The 24,167-nt window shown below is 41.5% G+C and overlaps 1 protein-coding gene across 15 annotated transcripts in view; it reads left to right on the forward strand.

Annotated features, from left to right (window-relative positions):
* Window positions 1-24,167, forward strand: part of KALRN (kalirin RhoGEF kinase) — a 492,818-nt gene that overhangs the window by 229,349 nt on the left and 239,302 nt on the right. For all 15 annotated transcript variants that reach the window (XM_079992485.1, XM_079992495.1, XM_079992497.1 and 12 more), the window contains 2 exons: window positions 9,344-9,536; window positions 18,868-19,380. In XM_079992485.1, coding sequence (XP_079848611.1) covers window positions 9,344-9,536; window positions 18,868-19,380 — 706 coding nt within the window. The remainder of the gene's footprint in view (window positions 1-9,343; window positions 9,537-18,867; window positions 19,381-24,167) is intronic.

A 24,167-nucleotide genomic window follows, 5' to 3' on the forward strand; every position in this document is an offset into this window, starting at 1 on the left:
CAGGACACTACTTTTGGTTTTGTGGAGTTCGTAAATTCAAATGGTTTGTAAACAGGATTGTTCTTAAAACGAGGTACCACTGTATTGTGACCCGACAGGTAAGTAACAATACTACCATGCCCCGAATTTTGCAGTGACATGCAGCCAAGAACAATAAAAGAAAGCAAGTTATTTCTGAGCTGTAATATGTAATTGCCACAGGGATAAGATATTATGTACATCAGTTGTCTTTAATTTTTTTCGCACCTCGGACCAATTCTTTCAACCTGTAACATGGGATACACTTTTTATTTTATTTTTCTGCAGTCTCTCTCTCTCTCTCTCTCTCTCTCTCTCTCTCTCTCTCTCTCTCGTTGTTGTCATCATCATCATATTCTTAAAATAAATATCAATTGCTGGTGTTCTGCATGTATTAGAAATTTGTGGCTGTAGAAGTACAAACACTATTTTCAAAGCCATTCAGCTTGATCTAAAGCAAATGTTTATGCCAAATTACAACAAAGTATTTACATTCAAGGCCACTTCTTGCCTGCAGAAGGAGGATAAGTAGGAAAAACCCTAAAAGGACACTATATTTCTCACTACTCTCTCAGTATCTCTGAAGCTGTCATAAAAAGAAAGAATAACCCATAGAAATGACAGTTTCTCTTTCAAGATCACACATGTATGTACAGTTAAACAGTAGGTGGACTGTACCTTAACTAACCAGATACTGCAGCATTTCTTTGACAAATGCAGTGCTTGGTTATTTCCTTGAAAACAGCATGGGCACTTCTGTTAACTTAGCTTTTTGTTGCCAAACTTGAATTTTACTTTCTCTTTTGTCTTTGCTTTCTCATCCATTGGTATTTGGCCAGCGTTTCTGGTCAAATTAATCCAGACATTGTGCAGTTCCACATCTGCATTCTTGTTTCATTCACAGTCCTGTCACATGCCCCCTTCAGCTTGCAGTAACTGTTGGCCATGATAACTACAAATTCCAATGGCTGACTACGGTGATACTGAAAAACACCAGTGGTGGTGCTTTCAAGTCTAGTCCCAATAAAAGAAAAAATAGTTTTAGTTTCTTTGCCGGGGGAGGGGGAGGGAGCGTAATTGCTTTTTCACTGGTAGAGAAACAGAATGTATTTAGGCACTGATAAGAAAAGAACAAGTAATTGCAAATAAATGAAACATTGGAACCACATTTTTCTTATTTCTTATTCTCTCTCTCTCTCTCTCTCTCTCTCTCACACACACACACACACACACACACATTCATAGCAACTGCTGGCTCTTTAAGATATGGGGTTTGCAATATTCCAGTAGATAAACAAAGGGAAATATTATAGCAAATTAGAAATACTAAAAGGGAAGAAAGGAGATGAAAATAGTTTATTATAGTACTTTCCACTTGCTGCAGTGTAAGAAGACTCAACATATTTTTGCCTCAGACATGCCACTCAATATACAGGAGATTGGACACCGAATAGCAGCCAGATGTGCTTACTATACAGAGGACTGAGTGAGAAGAGGCACTGTAACCATTATAATTCCACACAAGAGTTTGATGGGACAGAGATGTTGTGATAGATCCTCCTGCTCCTTCATGCGATCAGGGTAGCAGAAGCCTTGAAGTGTTTAAAATATGATGCTATGCTGACACAAAGGGCTGGACAAATCCATCAGTATACTACTCTTCTGTGGCAGATTCCAAAATGGATGAATCCTAATCCACAAAAGTTTGGTGTTTCATGACCACCCTTTCCCCCCTAGAAGTTGGGAGCCAAGTCCTGGCAACCCAGTGCAAATCCAGGAGCCATATATAACACAACTATAGAATTACCTCCAGGGCTTCTCTATTCCCAGATTGTTTTGCTAGGGATTAGCTGCCTGCTAGGCATATAATTGGGAAAGAAGAAACAGTTACAGCCAAGAGCAGAAATTATCAGTTTTAGGCTGCATTGACCATCACTGCCTGCCCCACTCCCACATAGTTACCTATTAGAGCCAACATGGTGACCTTCAGATGTTGTTGGACTACAAGTCCCATCATCCTTTACCATTGGTTATGCTGACTGGGGCTGTCCAGAAATACTCTTGTTATTTATGATGATAGGAAGCATCTTAGATGCGGAGCCTGTTGTAGCAATAAGCATTCCTCAAATCTGTGAGGACCTAAAAACTTACACATCTACAACCCTATAACCTCATTTCTTTTTCCAGTATTCTCAAACACATCATATATTTTTGTTCAGCTGACTCTCTGATTGGTAGAGCAGCAGTGGAGACATGACCTTTATTTATGTTAAGTATGAACAATGTAGGTTTGTTTGTTTGTTTGAATTGGAAGGAAAACAGCTTCAGAAAAGCTGATCTAAATATCTCTAATGTGGGGATTTTAAAAACTGTATCAGAGTTTGGCATGTGGCATACTGTATATCAAAGATGTGAGTTCTGTTGTCAAGGTAATGTGTTGATAATTGTACCAGCCAAACAACTGCTGGGAGAATGTATCTTTTCTGATACTGTACAGATTTATTTATTTATTTATTTATTTAAATATTTATATACCACTGTATCATAAAAATATATCACAGTGGTTTACAACAATATAAAAATATATATCTTTTTAAATCTTTTGTTAGTTCAAGGTTCAAGAAGTAACACCACATTGCTTGCCATCCACTCATGTTTAATGTGGTGAAAATGTTAGATTATTTCATCTAATTACTATAGAGCATTCTAAATGTCAGTAACTTTGAGGCAAACTATGCTGGATGAAAGATACATATCACTATTACCAAATATCTGAAAAATTAATTGAAATAGAATGTTTCAAAACATGTTTGATATTGGAGCAAGCTATTTCTTGCTAGTGAAAATGGATAGCTAATAGCATTAACAATATATTTTTTAAAAAATATTTTTTAAAGATATAGCTAGATTATGGATTTTCAGGTGTTAAATTGAAATTAACTGTACTTAAGTACTTTTTGTTTTTAACCTACACTTTTACACTTTTAATGCAGACAACAGCAGAAGTTGTGTTTACAAGGGCCAAATTGCATTGCTTTAAATGGGCAAATGTTTCTGCTAAATGTTGACAGGATGTAAAATGAGTGAGATGGGCATCCAGGTTAACATAATACTAATACTTGGACATGATGGGAATTGGATACTGGATGAAGTGCTTTTCTTTCGTCTCATACATTGTATTTCCTTTTTTGTCTTTGCCCAATGTACCTGTTAATCAGATGTACACACTGTTCTTACTGGTTCTTTTTTTTAAAAAAATGTTTTGTTTGATCTGACATTTCTTAGGACAATTTTTAAATGGGTTCCATTTGAGATAATATTAAAACAGAGAGAGAAATGTGCCTAAAAGTTGGAATTAGTGTAGCACTGGCAGCAAAGAATGGCTGAAAATGTCATTTCTAGTTTGAGATGTCCCCACTCCGTGCCTCATAACATTTAGAAATGATAACCACATGAGATGATGTCATATGCTGTGAGTTTCCTTGCCCTTCCTCCCTGTCATTGACTGACACAGACAGGGGGAAGAAACTGTCAATGTGATTGATAGCATGCTGTGGTGACTGTCTAGAGTGCTGTCTATTCTACCTATACTGGATCAGTTTAGATTGTTGCAGCCTGAGGATGTACAAGATGGTTACGTCTTGTGTGTTTATTGAGGATGTAGACAAGCTGTTTGAATAAGCATGGCCAATCACCTGCCTTCTTGACCCTTGCCCATCTTGGCTTCTTCAGACTAGCCATAGAGGGTTGACTGGGTGAGTCTCAGAGTGATCAGTGCTTCATTGGAAAGGGGGAAAGTACCATTTGCCTCAAAGGAGGTGGTGGTGTACCTCCTGGAAGACTTCCCTGAACCCAGAAGCATTAAACAACTATCACCCAGGGACAAATATTAAGGTGGTGGTGGTGGTCCATCTACAGGCATGCTTGAAGGAAGCTGATTACTTGGATCCATTCCAGTCTGGCTTCAGGCCTGGTTCTGGCACTGAAACAGCCTTGGTCACCCTTGTTTATGACATTTATGGGAGAGAGCTGGTGCGGGGAGCACAACCCTGCTGGTTTTCCTTGACATTTGCTGAAGGAATGGTGATATAGGTGAAACTTAAAACGTTAGACCATTTGTTGCTTGGAGAAGAAAGTGTGGAAAAAAACAACAAAAGGGAAAGATACACACAGAAAGAAACAAAATCTTAGACTGAAGTAAAACTGAAAGACAAAAATGTTGGTGGTCCTGAAGCTGAGCAATTATTTGAAGTGAGTAATTGTGAACATAGCAATGTAGTATGAACAGATAATGAGAACAGGAAGCTTTGATTATTACAGAAGAGTGAATTATTATCCTTGTTTTTTATGCAAACCTCCCCCAAGTGGAAGTTGAATGATGGTCTGGATGAAGGGAGTATATAGTCCTAAATGTGTACTCTGGCCCATGGACTGTAATTAACAGTGGAATTTGGTCTCCTCTCTTAACCTCCTTTTGCTTGTGTGTTCCTCCCTGAGTACAGTATTACCTTTCATAGGATTACTGTGTCAGTCTTCCAGAAGGAAAACATCATTACCATCATTCATACAAATGCTAATTTAGCCTGTTAGTGCCTGTGGACTGCTGCCACTGAGATCACCCAAAATATTCAAGTGATGGAAAACACAAAACAGTCCATGGAACAAACTTAAACTGGACATTAGCAGTTCTAATTCCACACCCATTGCTGCCCCCTCTCTTCCCCCCTCCCTCGATCCCTCCTTTTACATCTGTCAAACTCTTAGTGCTCAAGTGTAGGCTTTTAAATGCTGCCGGTGTAGATCCAGCATATTTGGATATTTGCTACTTTCTGCCTTGTGATCATTGCTCATAAAGATCTGTTCATGCATATACTCTGATTCTGAAGGTGTACATTTCACCTGTCACCCCTTACTAATCTGATTCCATTCTTATCATGTTTGTATACAGTAAGCCTGAAAGGTATGCAGGGTTGATGTTCCCTGGGATTGTGTCTAAAGCCAAAGTCACGTATAGTGAAAAACACATTGGGAGCAAAAGGGTGGGTGGGATTGCTAAAGTTTTTTTTACTGGAAGCCCGCCCCCTTTCTGCCACCTTATTCCCCCCCCCCCCCCCCAGTTAAATGTGCATAAGCTGCAGGCTTACCGTATTTGTATATCCCAAGGTTTCCATACTCAGTAACTGACAGTCATGCTCTTACAAGCCAAGCCAATCAAGGAAAAATGAACCAGAAAATACAGGAAAAGGAGGGGGGTCAGGCTGGGGCATAAGATGCACTCCTATAAGTATGCAGCTTTCATAAGGGATGCTGAGGTTAATCTATGAAAACAGAAGGCATATGAGGACTAAACCCCATTCTTTGGAAGCTCTGCTCCTTCATTCTGTATGCATGAGGGGCTGCCTGTTGGTAATAATGGGGTAGAGGTAAGAGTGCCATAGGGCAAACTCTGGCTCAGATTAAGTATTCGCAAATACTAATATTGATCTGTAGCAGGAAAGCAGAACCTGTGGCACGTTCTTGTTGAAATACAGCTCCCATCATCCCTGAACATTGGCTATGTTGTCTGAGGGGAGTTGGAGTCCAACAACATCTGCAGGCCATAGGTTTCTCATGCATGATCTTTAGAATTTATCCTTGATTTTTTCTACTTCAACCTTAAAAAAATGTTCCTGTTATGAAAGGTAAGAGTTTTCCCATCCTGCTTTGTTCTCTCATCTTAAACACTGCTGAGAGTCTGTCCAATGAGAGACAATTGCCAGACAACAATTACTATGGAAAGTGAATAAGTGGTAAATGACTTGTATGTTAATAAACTGAACGGATTAAAACAGAACCCTCAGTCATTTGAAATCAAAGCAAGCTACTGTGCTCAGTAGGAGTACAATTTAACAGTTCCAGGTTAATTAATCTTCAGTTTGCTTTTAATGACAAAAATCCAAGGCATGTGTAACATGTACAATATGCATAATTCCAAAGCTTTGACAAATATACCTCATTGAAGTTTGTATTTATAGTTTGTTTGTTTGTTCATGACTTTTACTTGTATTGAACTAGTTTATCATATAAACAAACAAGCACTCTACAGTTTCACTTTACTGGATTGGCATTATTGACTGAACATTTGTGTTTGTGTGTGTGTGTGCATGTTACCTACATACTACTGTATAGTCTGATCATGTAATGAAGCATTTGTGTCTCTAGATTGACCAAGGTCTTCCTAATTATTTAGTAGCTGATCAATGTATTGAAGGCTATTCTTAATTAAATTTTGAAGAACATGAAGACAGAGCTACTGTTTCAGATTGCAACAGGGAGGAGCCAGTTTGAGAGTCTGTATAGACAAGGGATAGAAGCACTTGAGAACATGGGCATAGCCAAGGGAGGACAGGGAGGGGCAGCTGCCTCCCCAATCAGTAGAAATAAAAAATAGTAATACATAGCAAACTGAGATTCTGCCCCTAACAAAAGGCCTGCCCCCCAAAAAAAAAACTCCTGGCTATGCCTATGCTTGAGAAGCTTGCTTACACCTGGCCTGAACCACAGGGGTGGGAATATTGCTCCCCTTTGCCAACCTAAATGTGACCCCTGAAACTAGGCTCTCACTTTCAGAGAACCTGTTATTTCTCCTGTTAATACTTTAATTAGGTTAATGGCATTCACCTAGAAAAGCCTCCAGGTCCTGTCTTTCATCTAAATCTGAACTCTCTGGTATCATGATAATTGCATGCTGCTTTTCTACAAAGTTATGATCAAATTTTAGTGTCCAATGTCTGAAGCTACTTGTCAAATCCCATTAGTTAATTCTGGGTAATCTGCCCCCAGCCATATAGCTTCCTGCTAATTACCATGTATTTAGAAGACAGGGTATGTTGTTGCTTAAAGTATGTATGTGTGCTGCGATGCCTATCATGAGAAAATGGCCAAGCACCAAGTGAGGTCATGAAACTTCCATCCTTTATGAAGGGCTTTTAAAATATAATCATAAAGCACTATCAATGCTGCAAGCTTTCCTAGGCTTGAGCATCAAGGATCTCAGCTCTTGATTCTGAAATCCATTCTATCCCAGCGCTATGTCTGTATAGTAGTGTAACTCTAATATGTAAATAGCATTCCTGCAATGATTGTCTCCACCCACCCGTACTTTTGATCAGTATACTTTGGCTGTTCCTCAGGCTATTCATTTAAACCAAGGCTCTTCTCCGTTTTGATCCTAACTACTGCAAGGCACAGATTCCTTCGTATCTTCTTCTGCAGCTGGAAAACTGAAGTGAAGCTCAGTTGCTACAAATTCCACACATTTTTCAAAGTGTGTGCATTTAAATTAAAATGTGAATTAGCATCCCACTTAAAAACTTGAAAAACAAGATACACAAAGGGGATTTCAAGCTTTCTTGTTACTAATTTGTGCTTTTGCATATTCATAGGATGTGACTTTGTAAGTCACTGTTTGGATATGTAAGTAAATAAGGTTTTCAGCTGCAGTGAAGCTACTGTGACATCAGCTACTACACTAATGGAAAACATATTGCTGACTGCACAGTAACAACTTGCCATGTCAGGAAAACTTCTAGTGGTAGCTCACTTTTTGTCCTCCAGACATTGGTGGACTACACCTCCTGTAGTCCCTAACCTTTGGACATGCTAACTGGGGTTGATGGGAGTTGGTGTCCAACAACATCTGGTTGGCCACAGGTTACCCCTGTTCTAGTTGTGTGGCACTGAAGGCCCATGGACTCTCCTCATGCAACCTCCGCATCTCCTTTTTGTCCTGCCCCCTTGCAGGCTTTAGACTTGAGTCTAGAGCAGAGCTTTCCAAATTTTTCATGTTGTGACACAGTTTTTAGACATGCATCATCTTGTGACACAGCAATTCAGCTTTACTAGCAAACCAGCAGCTAAACTAACTCATTATAAGAGCATTCATGTGACACACCTACATACTGCAGCTGACACACTAACATATCGCGACACACAATTTGGAAAGCTCTGGTCTAGAGCCTAGCCTAGCTGATTCAAGTGCCCAGGTGCTAACTTACAGGGACTGGGATATCCTCAGCCAGGTTTTATTTCTAAGTTTTTATAAACAGAAAAGAAAAAGGGAAACCAAGAAGGGCAAGAGACAAGGAGAGGAGAGGAAGGGAAAATTTCATTGCAGAGCCAGAAGTCCTTGCGCTAACATCACTATCACTAAAAAAAAGCTTGACAACTTTGGTCTTACCCTCCAAAAGAAAGCTTGACAACTCTTGTCCATGACAATGGGAGTACTCATATGCTTTTGGTGGATATCACATGTAATTCAAAATTCAAAAATATAGAAAGTTGTATATCATTTATAAACAAATTAATCATACACCGAAGACAATACAGCAAAGATACAGTATTGACAATTATAACAGTTAAACAGCCTCTTTTACAGGAGGTTGCATAACATATTTGTTTTCTATGCATCCAGCCCACCCTCACCTTCTTATCCGGGAAAGCATCAGGTTTGGCCAATTCTGTAGAAAGATAAATTTGATGTGAGTTTTTCCGTAGTTACCTAATTCCACATCCTCAAGAACCAAGTAGCTATTATTGGATTTATTTCAGTCTACTGAGCACACTTACTGACATAACAAAATGTAAACAAAATGTAAACACAAAAATACTTTAAAATGCTTATTTGAGAAAAATGGGTTGTGAGATATGAGCCTTTCTGTGACCTGGTTCAAAAGTCTTTTCTCCAGGCAATGTTTACAGTATTTTTGTTTATTTCTTTATAATATACTTTATATGTCTCCCTATAACCAAAGTTTTCTGGGCAGTTTCTGGGCGCGGCAGAAGCAGGAGGCCCCATTAGCTAAAGTGGTGCTTCAGGTTAAGAACAGTTTCAGGTTAAGAACGGACCTCCGGAACGAATTAAGTACTTAACCTGAGGTACCACTGTATATTTATGGACTTTTTTGGGAAAAAGTATTAGGATCAAATGCTATCTGAGTCAAGGATTTGTTGTGTGATCTTGGACAAACCAGTTAATCTATGCTTTATATTGGGAATTATAATAAACTATGTCACAGGGTTCGTTTGAAAGTTAATGATTGCACACTCAAAGAAACATACATAATGGCAACAACTGAAGAAAGGAACAAAATTCTCAAGTAAATAATATGATAACACTAAGTGGAGATCTTTAGTAGGAGGACCACCTGGACTGACACACCTGGATCAGAAAAGAAGCAAGCCAAGTGTCGTGACACTTGTGTGTGATTGCATCTTCACATTTCTGTGCATCATATACCCTGTGCTCCTGAAGGCACATTATTTATCCCATGTTTTATCCCTACAGTGAAGATGTCTGCAAACGAGGGTTTACTGTCATCATTGATATGAGGGGGTCTAAGTGGGACCTGATCAAGCCCCTATTGAAGACTCTTCAGGAGGCCTTCCCTGCAGAAATTCATGTTGCCCTGATAATCAAGCCGGATAACTTCTGGCAGAAGCAGAAGACAAATTTTGGAAGTTCCAAATTTATCTTTGAGGTAAGATTGAGAGCCTTCTGTAATGTCTGAAGAGTTTCAATTCGAGTAAAGATCACATATATCTAGGCAATTCAATCTATATTGATTAATTGAAAAATTCACAGACAGTGTTAACTTTAAAAAAGATAATGCCCTCAAGTTTAGAGGGGAGGGATGTTCATGCTACAATAGTTGCTGCTCCTGCAAATAATCTGCTCCTTAGTTGGCTTTTTTGACAATTGAACAACCCCAACAATAGTAAGGTTTACTTTTGTATTTTCCCTTGTGGGTACAGTCAGTCACAAGTTGTAGGTAAGCTAAAAAGAGCAAAGCTGACACTTGATTGACTAATGCAGATTCAGGAGCTTGCTGTCAACGAGAGGGATGACCCAATAAACCTCCTTGTCATTAATTCAGGAGTACTTTTGCAAATTATTTTTCTTTTCTCCTGAAAAGATTGAATGAGCAGGCTGTGATTTTGATTGGTTGCATCTAAGAGAGAGAAATATGACAGCTGATAGGCTGTTACCTTGCTTTGCACATCCCTTCTCCCTTCCTGATGAAGTTTGATAATGTATTCCTATTCATCTCTAGTTCTCCCGAGAGAACCTATCTGAATAATAAATGCATCTTCAGAGTGCTTTAAACAGAAAGGCCTCCTGTCACATCTTTGTCCCGAAAAGGCCGATTGTGACAGGAAAGAATATTTTTGAAGTGGATTTTAAAACCAAGTGGGGAATCTTTGACCTGCATTGACATATTTTATGCTAAATGTAATCATCACCTTAAAACTTTAAAGGGTTACTGTTCAAGATGAGAGACCATAAAAGCTTGAGGTGCATTTTTGAAAGGTCTACTGTCTTAATATGTATCTGACTGGCTCCATAATTGTAAATACAATACAATGGAGTATTGACCTGGTTCCTGTGTTGTGGAGTACGTCATGGCTAATTATTTACCATGGACACACTTGTCTGAACTGGTTGCCTCCTTCTAAATCAGCGGAGAAAATAAGCCACCACCCTGGCTCAGGGTTCCATCCAAACTAGGCGTCATAGTTTATTCCACTCTCAAGAAACCATGCTCATTAAACCAAGAACAAAACTTGGCTGCAGATGGTGATCTGTTGGAAGTGAAAGAAGCCATGATCTCTGGTCTGAGCATAATGTGTTTCTCCTTCATCCTAGCAGAAAGGAGACAAACAGCCAATAAATGTATACCTTAGTAGTTTACCATGATGTTTGAACAGGGTCACTATCTTATGTACATGCTAAAGTGTCACCCACACCCACACCCCGGTGATCTCATAATATCTTCCCCTTTCTTCACCTTAGATACTAAGGTGGAAAATGAATATGTCATGACACTGGTTTGAGGGTGTCTGTTTCCTTACTTAGTCAACAGGTAGAAAGTGGACCTGAGAGAATGTGGGAAGGGAACTATGCTACTTAATCATGCACTGTAGTTCACTTCCCACTTCCTCTCATTTCCTTGTTCAAAATGCCAGCTATCTGTCTAGATGGTGGTTGCCCAGGTCCTTGTTGTTGGCTTCCTGAAGATCACTGTGAGAATAGAATGTTGGACTAGATGAGCCTTTTGTTTGATACAGCCGTGCTCATCTTATGTTTTTTCGGGGTGTTGTTTTTTTATCATGGTCTCTCCCCAAAGCTGCCCCTTAGTGCTACATGGCTTGGATTTTAAAGTGCATTTCCCTTCTTTGCTTGTACTTTAAAATCAAAGAGGCACAGTTTTGCTGAGACACTGATAGCAGCCCAGGCATTCAGCATAGGCTCAATCCAGAGCTGGTGAGTGAGTGGCGAGCCAAAGTGTTTTTTCCCACACCTAAGGTTAGGGGTTATAGGGCCCCTAGACCTCTGCCCAAAGCCCAGCCCTAAGAGCACCATTGACTGCTGCCACAAAAAAATATGTATATAAAATTAGTATTGCACTGCACAGTAGCAATGTTTAAAATTTATAGCTATCACATCTTATTCTTAAGAGTTACCAACTAGCTTGTCAATCAAGTTTGAACTTTTCCTGTCCAGGTGAAAGTCACCATATTTACAAGCTGGAATTGGTGTGGGTGCAGGGGAGACTCCTTTTCATAGAATCATAGAGTTGGAAGAGACCACAAGGGCCATCGAGTCCAACCCCCTGCCAAGCAGGAAACACCATCAGAGCACTCCTGACATATGGTTGTCAAGCCTCTGCTTAAAGGCCTCCAAAGAAGGAGACTCCACCACACTCCTTGGCAGCAAATTCCACTGTCAAACAGCTCTTACTGTCAGGAAGTTCTTCCTAATGTTTAGGTGGAATCTTCTTTCTTGTAGTTTGGAACCATTGCTCCGTGTCCACTTCTCTGGAGCAGCAGAAAACAACCTTTCTCCCTCCTCTATGTGACATCCTTTTATATATTTGAACATGGCTATCATATCACCCCTTAACCTCCTCTTCTCCAGGCTAAACATGCCCAGCTCCCTTAGCCGTTCCTCATAAGGCATCATTTCCAGGCCTTTGACCATTTTGGTTGCCCTCCTCTGGACACGTTCCAGTTTGTCAGTGTCCTTCTTGAACTGTGGTGCCCAGAACTGGACACAGTACTCCAGGTGAGGTCTGACCAGAGCAGAATCCAGTGGCACTATTACTTCCCTTGATCTAGATGCTATACTCCTATTGATGCAGCCCAGAATTGCATTGGCTTTTTTAGCTGCCGCGTCACACTGTTGGCTCATGTCAAGTTTGTGGTCAACCAAGACTCCTAGATCCTTTTCACATGTACTGCTCTCAAGCCAGGTGTCACCCATCTTGTATTTGTGCCTCTCATTTTTTTTGCCCAAGTGCAATACTTTACATTTCTCCCTGTTAAAATTCATCTTGTTTGTTTTGGCCTAGTTCTCTAATCTGTCAAGTTCGTTTTGAAGTGTGATCCTGTCCTCTGGGGTGTTAGCCACCCCTCCCAGTTTGGTGTCATCTGCAAATTTGATCAGGATGCCCTTGAGTCCATCATCCAAATCATTGATAAAGATGTTGAATAAGACCGGGCCCAAGACAGAACCCTGTGGCACCCCACTAGTCACTCTTCTCCAGGATGAAGAGGAACCATTGATGAGCACCCTTTGGGATTCGGTCAGTCAGCCAGTTACAAATCCACTGAGTGGTAGCATAGTCAAGACCGCATTTTACCAGCTTCTTTACAAGAATATCATGGGGCACCTTGTCAAATGCCTTGCTGAAATCAAGGTAGGCTACATCCACTGCGTTCCCTTCATCTACCAGGCTTGTAATTCCGTCAAAAAACGAGATCAGGTTAGTCTGACATGACTTATTTTTCAGAAATCCATGCTGACTATTGGTGATCACAGCATTCCTTTCTAGGTGCTCACAGACTGTTTGCTTAATGATCTGCTCCAGAATCTTCCCTGGTATTGATGTCAGACTGACTGGGCGGTAATTATTTGGGTCCTCTCTTTTCCCCTTTTTGAAAATAAGAACAACATTTGCCCTCCTCCAGTCTGCTGGGACTTTGCCTGTTCTCCAGGAATTCTCAAAGATGACTGCCAGTGGTTCTGAGATCACATCTGCCAGTTCTTTTAATACTCTTGGATGCAGTTCATCTGGCCCTGGAGACTTGAATACATCTAAACTAGCCAAGTATTCTTGTACTATCTCCTTAGTTATTCTGGGCTGTGTTTCCTCTGCTGAATCATTTGCTCCAAATTCTTCAGGTCGGGCATTGTTTTCTTTATCGGAGAAGACTGAGGCAAAGAAGGCATTGAGGAGTTCAGCCCTTTCTGTGTCCCCTGTTTGCATTTCACCATCTTCTCCTCTGAGTGACCCCACTGTTTCTTTGTTCTTCCTTTTGCTACGAACATACCCATAAAAGCCTTCTTTGTTGCTTTTAACCTCTCTAGCAAGCCTGAGTTCATTCTGTGCTTTAGCTTTTCTGACTTTGTGTCTACACATGCTGGCTATTTGTTTGAATTCCTCTTTGGTGGTTTCCCCCCTTTTCCATTTTTTGTACACATCCTTTTTAAATCTTAACTCACTTAAAAGTTATTTAGATAGCCACGGTGGCTTCTTTAGGCACCTTCCATGTTTCCGTCTCATTGGTATTGCCTGAAGTTGTGCTTTTACTATCTCCCTCTTAACAAACTCCCAGCCATCATGAACTCCCTTTCCTTTTAGTATTACTGTCCATGGGATCTCACCCAGCACTTCCCTAAGTTTTATGAAGTCGGCTTTCTTAAAGTCAAGAAATTGAGTCCTAGTATGCTTGGCTGCTCCTTTCCGCTGTATAGTAAACTTCAGAAGAGCATGATCACTCGCACCTAATGATCCTTCCACTTCTACCCCACTAACCAGGTCATCAACATTGGTTAGGACCAGATCTAAAATGGCTGTTCCTCTTGTTGCTTCTCCCACTTTCTGGGCAATGAAGTTGTCTGCAAGGCCAGTGAGGAATCTGTTTGACCTTATGCTCTTGGCTGAGTTTGACATCCAACAAATATCCGGGTAATTGAAGTCCCCCATTACTACTATCTCCCTTCCTTTTGCATGCTTGGCCATCTGTTCCAGGAAGGCATCATCTATGTCCTCCGTTTGGCTTGGGGATCTATAGTAAACTCCCACAATGAGGTCCCTGTTATTCTTCTCTCCCTTAATTTTGACCCAAATTCTCTCACTTTGGCTTTGAGGTTCTAAATCTTGGATCTCTTCACAGGTATACACATCCCTGACATATAACGCCACTCCTCCTCCTTTCTTGTCTGGTCTGTTTCTCTGAAATAGATTGTATCCCTCCATTATTACATTCCAGTCGTGGGACTTATCCCACCAGGTTTCAGTGATGCCTATTATGTCATATTTAGTTTGCTGTACCAAGAGCTCAAGCTCATCTTGTTTATTAGTGTACAGACATTGAAGTCCATTAATCACGCCCCCGTGTCTCTTATTTAAGGATTTTTTTCTCCCACCACTAGGTCTGCGTGCTGTTTGCTCCATTTGGTCTATGACATTTGGATGATCATCTTCATCAATTGACAGACTCCTACCTTCAGGAGCACTGTCTCCCTCCCCCACATTAGTTAGTTTAAAGCCCTCCTGATGAGGTTTCTGAGATTTTTGGCAAAAACATTCCTCCCAACCGTTGTGAGGTGCAGCCCATCGCTTGCCAGAAGTCCATCTTCAAGAAACTGCAGTGCGTGGTCTAAGAATCCAAACCGTTCCTGTTTACACCATTTGCGAAGCCAGCTGTTCACTTCCACTATTTTTCCCTCTCTCCCTGGGCCACGTTGTTCAACTGGGAGGACAGATGAGATGACAATTTGTGCATTTAATTGCTTCAATTTCCTGCCCAGAGCCTCGTAGTCTCTTTTGATCTTCTGGAGGCTATTGCTTGCAGTGTCATTGGTTCCCACATGAACCAAGAGGAAGGGGTATTTGTCAGTGGGTTTTATGATTCCTTGCAGTCGTTCAGTTACATCTTGGATCTTAGCCCCGGGGAGACAGCACACTTCCCGAGACATCTTGTCAGGCCCACAGATCACTGCTTCTGTTCCCCTCAGTAGGGAATCCCCTATCACCACTACACGCCTCCTCTTAGGTTTGTTCGGGGTTCTTCCGTGAGCTGTCCGTTCCAAGGTCACCTGCACATTCCCTGAGGACTGACTTTGCTGCTCGTCTTCATATACCTGATCGACTGTAATGAGGGAGAGATCCTCAAATGGAGTCTGCTCTTCGTCTTCCATGCTAGGGGAGAGGACCTCAAAGTGATTGTGTATTTCTAAACAATCAGAGCGAACCCTGGGCCTCCTACTTCTTTGAGTCACGTTTCTCCATATATCTGGCTCCTGTGTTGGTGAACTAGCCTCCTTCTCAGGGGAGTCCCCTGTCTCCTCCTTGGTGGAGACGGTGTGCTCTGTTGCTTCCAAGAAGAGCTCCAGCTCTCTAATTCTTTGGAGCGTAGCTACACGTTCCTCCAGTTGCTGGACTTTGTCTTCTAAGAGGGCAATCAACATGCAATTGCTGCAGGTAAAGCTGCCTGCAACCTTTGGCAAGATGGCAAACATTGCGCAGGAACCGCAGGCGACTGCAGCTGTTCCCTCACCCTCCATCTTGAGAACGTGTCGTTGGGGGTGGCTACAGCAGTCCTCCATCATAAAAAGTGTGAAGACAGGACAAATAACTCCCCCCCAAAAAAACCTAGGTCTCCCCCAACAAACGTTTGAGACTAGCTCCCCTAAATCTAAAAGATGGATCCAATTGCATGCACTGCTCCTCCCACAGCTAATCACCTGCCTCAACAGAAACCCTGCCCCCTCTGACCTTTGCACAGGGAGAGTAGCTAATCAGCCACAAAGAAACACACACACATTCTTTTGGAGCAAGAGAACCTACCTCCTTTTAAAGATTTCAACCTTTTAAAAAGCATCAAATTACAATATACGTCAGTTTAAGCATCCTACAATATGACCTTATACAGATATATTGTATTATTTCCAATTGCTCTAATGCATCTTCTCCTTATTTGGCAATGGATGTCAGTAAAGGTCAGTGGTGCAGACCTGAAAATTCTAACAAAGTGCAATATCTGCGATCAGCGTTGGGAGATGGAATTGTTATTTTCTAAAGTAGTGATGTGAAGTGAATCACCTAGTCTAATTCTTGGAAATGCCCCAGCTGCACAGTTTGCTTTGATATATTCCATGTTCTCATTGCATTGGAATCAGATGCCTACAGTAAAGCTCCCAAAGTGGCACATTCTGTTCTGGCCTTCATAAGTAGCCTCCCTGCAGTGCTTTAACTTCTGTAGCAAGAGCTAGGTGATTAAAAAAACCAAAAACGCCTCTGTTCTTCTTTATAAATTCTCATTCAATGCCTACTAATAATTAAAAAAGAAATACATGTACATAAAACAACAGGAGAAAAAGGCAGGTCAAACTTCAACCAAATTACAATGCAGAATAATCCAATACTGACATGAAATTTCACCGAAAACCTGGAAAAATAACCAGGACCTGCTGCTGAAAGCTTAGTAGCGTCAGTGCCAGTTGTATCAGAACAATGGTGCTCAGACTGAGTTCTTGCCAGATGTGCCTCAGGTTGCCAGTTCTGGAACTTTTGTTGGCTGAAGACTTAACAAGCACATGTCACAATTCTGTATGCTTTGGTGGATAGCAGGGAGAAATAAACTGTACAAATGGGAATTTCAAAAGACAATATTTTTAAATTGTGGGGCTTTTAAAAAAAACTAGAGCTAAAGTGCAGTACAGTGGACGCTCAGGTTGCAAGCATAATCTGTGCGGGAGGCACGTTCACAACCCACAGCATTCACAACCTGCAGCGCTGCGTCTGCGCACCCGTGGGTTGCGATTAGCCGCTTCTGCGCATGCGCAAAGTGTGATGTAGCGCTTCTGTGCATACGCAAGCGCCGAAACCCGGAAGTAACCTGTTCCAGTACTTCCGGGTTCTGTGCGGTGCACAACCTGAAGCATCTGTAACCTGAGGTATGACCGTTTAGTGAGTTTAGAAGGAATGGTGAGGTATAGTTATTTTAAATGTAGCATTTTGGGTAGGGATAACTATTTGCACACTCTCCAAGAATCATTGCAAAAGAACTGGAAAGTCATCAAACAGTGTTCTAGGATACATGGCCAGGCCCTTACCTTCATTTCCAAAACTAATAATGTAAATGACCATGTATTCCAGGATTTCCTGTTTTTTTATTCCAAGTTAATTTTTACTGCCACAAATTCATTTGTGTCCTCACCCAACAAAGACCACATAAATTACAGTGGTACTGTTTATTGAGTGGTAGTCAGTTTCTCCCAGCGCCTCGTTCTAGACCTAAAGCATGGCAAACTTCAGTGCAAACACTTCTTTAGCCATAAACTTACTGGGTGGCCATATGCAACAAATTCTTATCTCATGGCCTAACTTATCTGTTAAATGGGAATAATAAGTACATACCAGGATTGTTGATAGAACGAAGAAGATAAAGCTTGGAAAGCACATTGTAAGTTTTATATAAAGTAGTAGTTTAACTTTTTTTCATTATGACTCATAGGTAGTTCTTTTTATCCATGGCAAGTTCTTCTGTAAATACCTCAGTGGCATTTAATTTTTACATTAATTTGGCTTAATCATATTTAAAAAGGGTTGAAAAATAGCAGCCATATGGAAGCCTGTGTGATCTGCCTGTGGGAAAAGCCAGTTGGAATAATCTGAAAGAAAATAAGGAGCAGTGAGATGTGTATTTTGGCTTGGTAGAGCACCTGCTTCCAGTCACACGCCTGAAACCTATATAATGGCTGTATAATTCAAATAGCAGAATCCGGTGTGATATCACATATCCACTTAGGAGAACATTCAAGCCAGAATAGCTAAAGGCAATGGGGAAGAGTTGTATTTACAGTGATACAAAATACACTCTTTAGTTTGAAGGGATATGTTGTGGAAACATTATTCCCCACCTTCCAAAAAAAGAACTTTCTAATGATCACTTTAGATTAAAAAGAACCAGTGATTCAAGAAAGGTTTGCTGCTGAAGGTAGAATCAAACGAAAGCACAAGTTCTTAAAGTTTGTGCAGTGATTATGAAGTAAATGTAGTCCCCGGTGCTCTTTAAAAGGCTCCCCGCCCCCAGTGAAATGTATAAGTTAAAAAAAGCCCATTAACTCAGTATCCTTTTCATAAAAACCCGATGTGTGGTGCCATTGGCTGGAACATTGATGTTGGATATGAGAAATCTGGCTTCAGATTCCAGCTCAGTGGGCTTCCTTCAGCAAAATCACATCTTGTGTCCTGAATGCATGCTTCCACAAGAATGTCTGCAGTTCAACTAAAATCCCAGCAAGCTCATCTTTGTATAAACCAGTATCATGTTGTGCAGAGTTTGATCCATTAGCTGCATGTTACCACCCACAAGTGAAATATTCATGGTCTTTGCACATGAGTACTTAGTGCTTTATACTCAGCAACGACACTGAACAGTAGATTACCTCAACCAGACATACCTCAAGATTTCGAACAGTGAAATGGAAAGTAAGAGACACTTGCTGTATAGAACTGTCACGGGAAGCATTGCAAAATGTTTATGCAAGAATTCTGTGGGGAATTAATGGAATTACAGTTGTGTTATTACAGTTGTTATTCTCTAAATGCTGCCATGACATCTCTGAGTTGTGGATGGTGGGGGAAATTCTTACCCGTCCTGGCTGTCAATGTCCTTTCCCTCCTCCGACCTACCTTCCCATGACAAATAGCTAGATAATTATAACGTTTAGATCCCAGTATTGCAACATTTCTCAGTCTTTCACTGATAACACATTTCAATATTTTTTTATGCCCTTAGACAAGCATGGTCTCTGTTGAAGGCCTAGCAAAACTGGTGGATCCCTCCCAACTAACAGAGGAATTTGAAGGATCCTTGGATTACAATCATGATGAATGGATAGAGTTGAGAGTTTCATTGGAAGAGTTTTTCAACAGTGCCATCCATTTGTTATCCAGGCTAGAGGACCTTCAGGAAATGTTGGCTAGGAAGGAATTTCCAGTGGATGTGGAGGGCTCAAGAAGACTAATAGATGAACACACGCAGCTCAAGAAGAAAGTAATTAAAGCTCCAGTAGAAGAATTGGATCGTGAGGGCCAGAGGTTATTACAGTGCATACGGTGCAGTGATGGTTTTTCTGGTAGGAACTGCATTCCTGGCAGTGCAGATTTCCAAAGCCTTGTGCCAAAGATCACCAGCCTTTTGGACAAGCTGCATTCAACTCGGCAACACTTGCATCAGATGTGGCATGTCCGGAAACTGAAACTAGACCAGTGTTTTCAACTTCGACTTTTTGAGCAAGATGCAGAAAAGGTAAGGGGTAGTTTTCTTCTTCTTCTTGAATATTACTGTGAAATCACATGGCAACATTGTAGCCAAATATATATGCTTCTGCAATTAGCAACATGAGGAATTAATCGGGGATATAAACCTCAAGTTGCTAGCAAATGTATTTTATGTGACTTGTAAAGCAAAATCACTGAACTAATTGTTGGAAGTAGCAAGCAGTATGAGAGCCAAGAATAACTCACCTCTGGCTGTTCTGAAGAAAACTGATCTGCTTTGGATATATACAAGTAGATGTAAGGCACCCCAAGTTAAGCTTTGCTTCTTTCCACCAGGCTTTCTACCAGAACTGGTTGATGTTTTGAGAAGGGGTAACCAACTCAGGAGTTTTAGTCAGGAGTTTATTTGTGAGAAGATAGAAAAGGAGATATAGGAAAGGAAGCAATAAGTGAGCTGCTGAGGGAACTGGTGTATATGCTAGCTGTAGTAGGCTAGCTGTGGCAGAAGCTTATTCACAGAAGTATAGCCCCAGCCATGAAGTGATGGATAGTATAATTATCTAAAAATGTATTTTAGCCATGATGGGCAGGGAGGTCAATATATTAGTTAGGTGTCAATATGTAATATGAATTGCCAGAGACGTCCCTTCTGCTCTGAGCAGGTGGTGCTTATGGTGCAGCAGTGAGCTGGGCGTGGAGTGGTTGCTCAGCTCCAATAGGTGACGGGTTGCTGCTGTTTTTTCTCTTCCTCAATCCAATGGCCAGCACCAAGCACAGGAGATGGTGGTTCTGAGAGGCAGTCAGATCTGAATGTGCATTGTTCCAGAAAAGCCCACTGAGGCACAGCAATGGCACTACTGCCACTCTAGAAAAGTATGATTTATTGTAGCAGGAACAAGGGATAAACTCAAGTGCTCTCCTCCCCTGGCTAAAGAGATTTCCTAATTGGTTAGGCGGATACTGTGGTTTCACAAACCAGGCTTCAGTTTTCTATTTCTTAGAGATTATTAACCTTACATAGATGGTGGTAGTCAATTGGATTTTGGTTTCTTTCAGGCTTGCAACTAGAAACAAGTAAGGAAAAAATGACATGAGGTTTTCAGTTCAGGATAGAACCAGTCAGTCTACAAAGTCATAATCTGCTGAGCAGCACACACATTTGGTAGAAATCAGGGGACTGGGAGGTAGCAATCATACTAGGAGCTTCTGTCATCCAACTTCAATAGAAAAACTTGGTTTGTTTAGCTTGGTTGGTTTTTGTTTTTTCCCTTCCAGCATGCAGAGAAGAAAAAACCCAGGGCCTCTAGGATTCCACAGGTGCAAATGAAATTAATCCATAGAGAGAAATTGCAATCTTCTTGTGGTTGAAGTCTAAATGCCATGATTCAATTAGGTCAACTGTGTTGCATTCATTGCTGAGCAATAGGAGGCGGTTCACGTAGTGTGCATCCCCCACCACAGTGATGGCCTGATTAACTCACATTGGGATCTGCAGGAAAGATAGTCTCAGGCTTTGCTATTCAGATTAATTCCTTACCTGAGAGAAGGACAGATAACTTCAGTTCTTGATTGTGTCTCTGTTGGACAGCAAAGTAAGATAGGGTTATTTAATCATAAGAAAAAGCATAGCATTTAACTGTATCAGATATTGTGGTGATGCAACCCACAGCCAGCATAGTTTTTCAAAACAAGGGAAGGTATTGGAAATATTCAAGAAATGCTAATAAGTTTGTGTAGTGGTGGGAGTTAAAGGGAAGGAAGGGCAGGGTGGATGCCTCATACTCTACTGGAATAAGCACACTAAGGACAGAAAATATTTATCAGCCTACATACTGTCTGCAGACCTTCTGGAAATACTTAATGTTGGCATGCATCCTGGTTTTTCTTTTCTTTTATCCCGTGTCAATATCATTATCTCAATGCATCAATCCCGTGTCAATATCATTATCTCAATGCATCTGAACTAAGAAAACTTATGTGGCAGTGAGCAACCAGCTCACCACTACTGTTAGCATGGCTGGTACTTAGCATATGATCCAGACCATAAGAAGCATGTTTATTCTCAGATGTTCTTTCCCCCATCTATTTGCTAAATATAAATAAGGAGGATAAATAATCATTCATGGCAGTAAGTAGAGGGAATCATGCACTAACACAACGCAAAATATTTCATAAAATGGAATTTTATGACATGAAGAATAGCGTCTCAACAATCCTCTGCCTTTGTGTTGAACCATGACTGGGGGAAACCCTGGTTCAGATTTCTGCAGCCTGGGTCAGTCACATTCCCTCCAGCTGCTGTTAACTCCCAGAGCTGTTGTGAGGGAAAGCATTAGGGGAGGGGATCCTCACCTCTGTGAAAGAAGGGCAAGATAATATAATGTACCGTATTGGCCCAAATATAAGCTGCACTTTTTTCCAAATTCTGACAGTGAAAAGTTAAAGTGTGGCTTATATTTGTGACCTTACACCGCCGGCAAAGCACGTGACTCCCCCCGAAGCAGCGTGGGGCAACGCCACCCGCCTGCCACTTCCAAGCCTGCCCTGAGTCATCGGGGAGAAGGGAGGAGGTCATCGGCAAAATGGTGTGGCTCTCCCCCCCCCCCGAGAGCGCTGCCTGTCCGCCGCTCCCAAGACTCCCCCGAGCTGTCAGAATGAAGGGGGAAAGCAGGAGGAGGCTGCCGGCAAAACAGTGAGGCACCTCCCCAGAAAGCAGCTCGGGTATTGTCTTTTTTTCTTTCCTCCCTTCAATTTTAAAGGTGTGGCTTATTTGCAGGTGCGGCTTTTATTTGGGCCAATACGGTATTACTTAATAATAAGCCTGTAATTGTTACAGGATGATCCTTACAGTATAATCATGTGAGCTGATGAACTAGCATGGCATTTTATAATATATTGTGCTAGAATCCTTGTATGTGGAAGAATGCTATTGAAGTGACAGTGGGTTCTAAGAAGAAGAAGAGGAGGAGTTTGGATTTGATATCCCGCTTTATCACTACCCTAAGGAGTCTCAAAGCGGCTAACATTCTCCTTTCCCTTCCTCCCCCACAACAAACACTCTGAGGTGAGTGGGGCTGAGAGATTTCAGAGAGGTGTGACTGGCCCAAGCAGCTGCATGTGGAGGAGCGGAGACGCGAACCCGGTTCACCAGATTATGAGTCTAGCGCTCTTAACCATTACACCACACTGGCTCTCCTTTAATTCCAGTACTTGTGGAGGAACTTCAGTTAGTATTACTGCATCAACAGACCCCTGATAGTAGGGTACCAGAGAGAAATGCTCCTGAGCAGTTGAAGCTGACTAGCTTTAAATTTTCCCTCATAAAAGCCAGGAGATCCGAGTGCCTGTTGAAACAAACCTGAAATGTTCCAAAGTGAGGGGAGAATACACAACGCATGAGGTAGAAGAATGCTAATTATTGGTACTGTCAGTTTGGAGGAGGCAGAAGCTGGCTGTCAGCCAGTCTCAATTGAGAGGGAAATCCTGAAGTGAATCCCTAGAATGAAACAAGAAAGGGAACACCAGCAGTTGACATCCACAAGATACAGTATTTCCCATCAGGGCTGGCCAGGAAAAGGTAAGACAGACCCCTGCTGTATGTGACACACAAGGAAATTAAACACAACACGCCTGTAGGCAGGCTGCTTACATTGAAGAGGGGAAAATGGAATTGGAAGGAGTGGAAATGGAATTTAATAGATTAAGTTGGCTAAAGATGTCTGGACAATATAAGCTGCATGCAGGGGAAGCCAAAGTGCTTAGAGTACTTTAGCAAGGAGTGGTGCATCCTACCAAACTGCTGATCATCAAGATCTTCTGGCCCCATTTGTGTTTTCAAAGCTTTCACAGCCTCTTCTGAGACCTTATTTGGGAGGCTAAAGAAGAGAATGCTTCGGGATTCTAGGGAAGAATTGTCACTAGATTTTATTTTATTTTTTTTGTAAGTTTATAGGAACATCCCTTTTTAGGGTTTTTTAAATATAAATTTATATATCATTTTCTAACAAAAGATACAAAACCCAAAATAACATCAAGTTGACTTCCCCTTGTAGCAGGAAACGCCCCCCCCCATCATTCAGTTTGTACAAACTTCACACACACTCACACTCACACACTACATACACTACGCTTCTGTTATAAATTCATAGAAAATCAACCATACATCGGATTTGCACTGTTCAACTTTTATTTTACTCCATGAAGGAAGGACTACAAAATGGGGAAGGTTTGATACAGGCCGGCCATAATCCCTTGAACATCCCAGCACATCCACAGGAGCCCTGCCCAGTTGCTATGCCAACCCTGATGGTCCTAGACAGAAGACAATCAAGATCACAAAGATCTTCCATATGGAAGTGGATTCAGCATGGACTGGAACAAAGGACAATGATCAGATCTTCCCTCAGGGGGCAGGAAACTGCGACTACCTTTTGTCTTCAGAAAATGACTCATGGGGAGGGGGAGAAGGGAACCAGCCAGGTGACAGGACACTCAGGTTACCACCACAACTCCTCCCTCAACCCCTCCTTTCTGTAATGTATGCATGATGTTTCTGGGGGTGGGCTTGACCTACAGGATGGGAATTTGAAAAGTTTTTATAAGGTCTTGCACACCATTTTTCTGTGTCTTTCCTCTCTCCTGCAAGTGAGGGGAGCACCCTGTTGCAACAGTTCAGTAAAGGCCAAGCCTACAGGCTGCTGATTTGCTCCAATTTACTCTGGTTGGTGTCTTTACTTTTTGTCCAAGGGAGCCCTCGGATTTTTCCGGTAACACCCTCACCCCATCTGTGCTCCCTTTCGTTTTATCTCTGCATTT

The sequence above is a fragment of the Podarcis cretensis genome, assembly GCF_951804945.1.
Source record: "Podarcis cretensis genome assembly, chromosome: 1".
Lineage (NCBI taxonomy): Eukaryota > Metazoa > Chordata > Lepidosauria > Squamata > Lacertidae > Podarcis > Podarcis cretensis.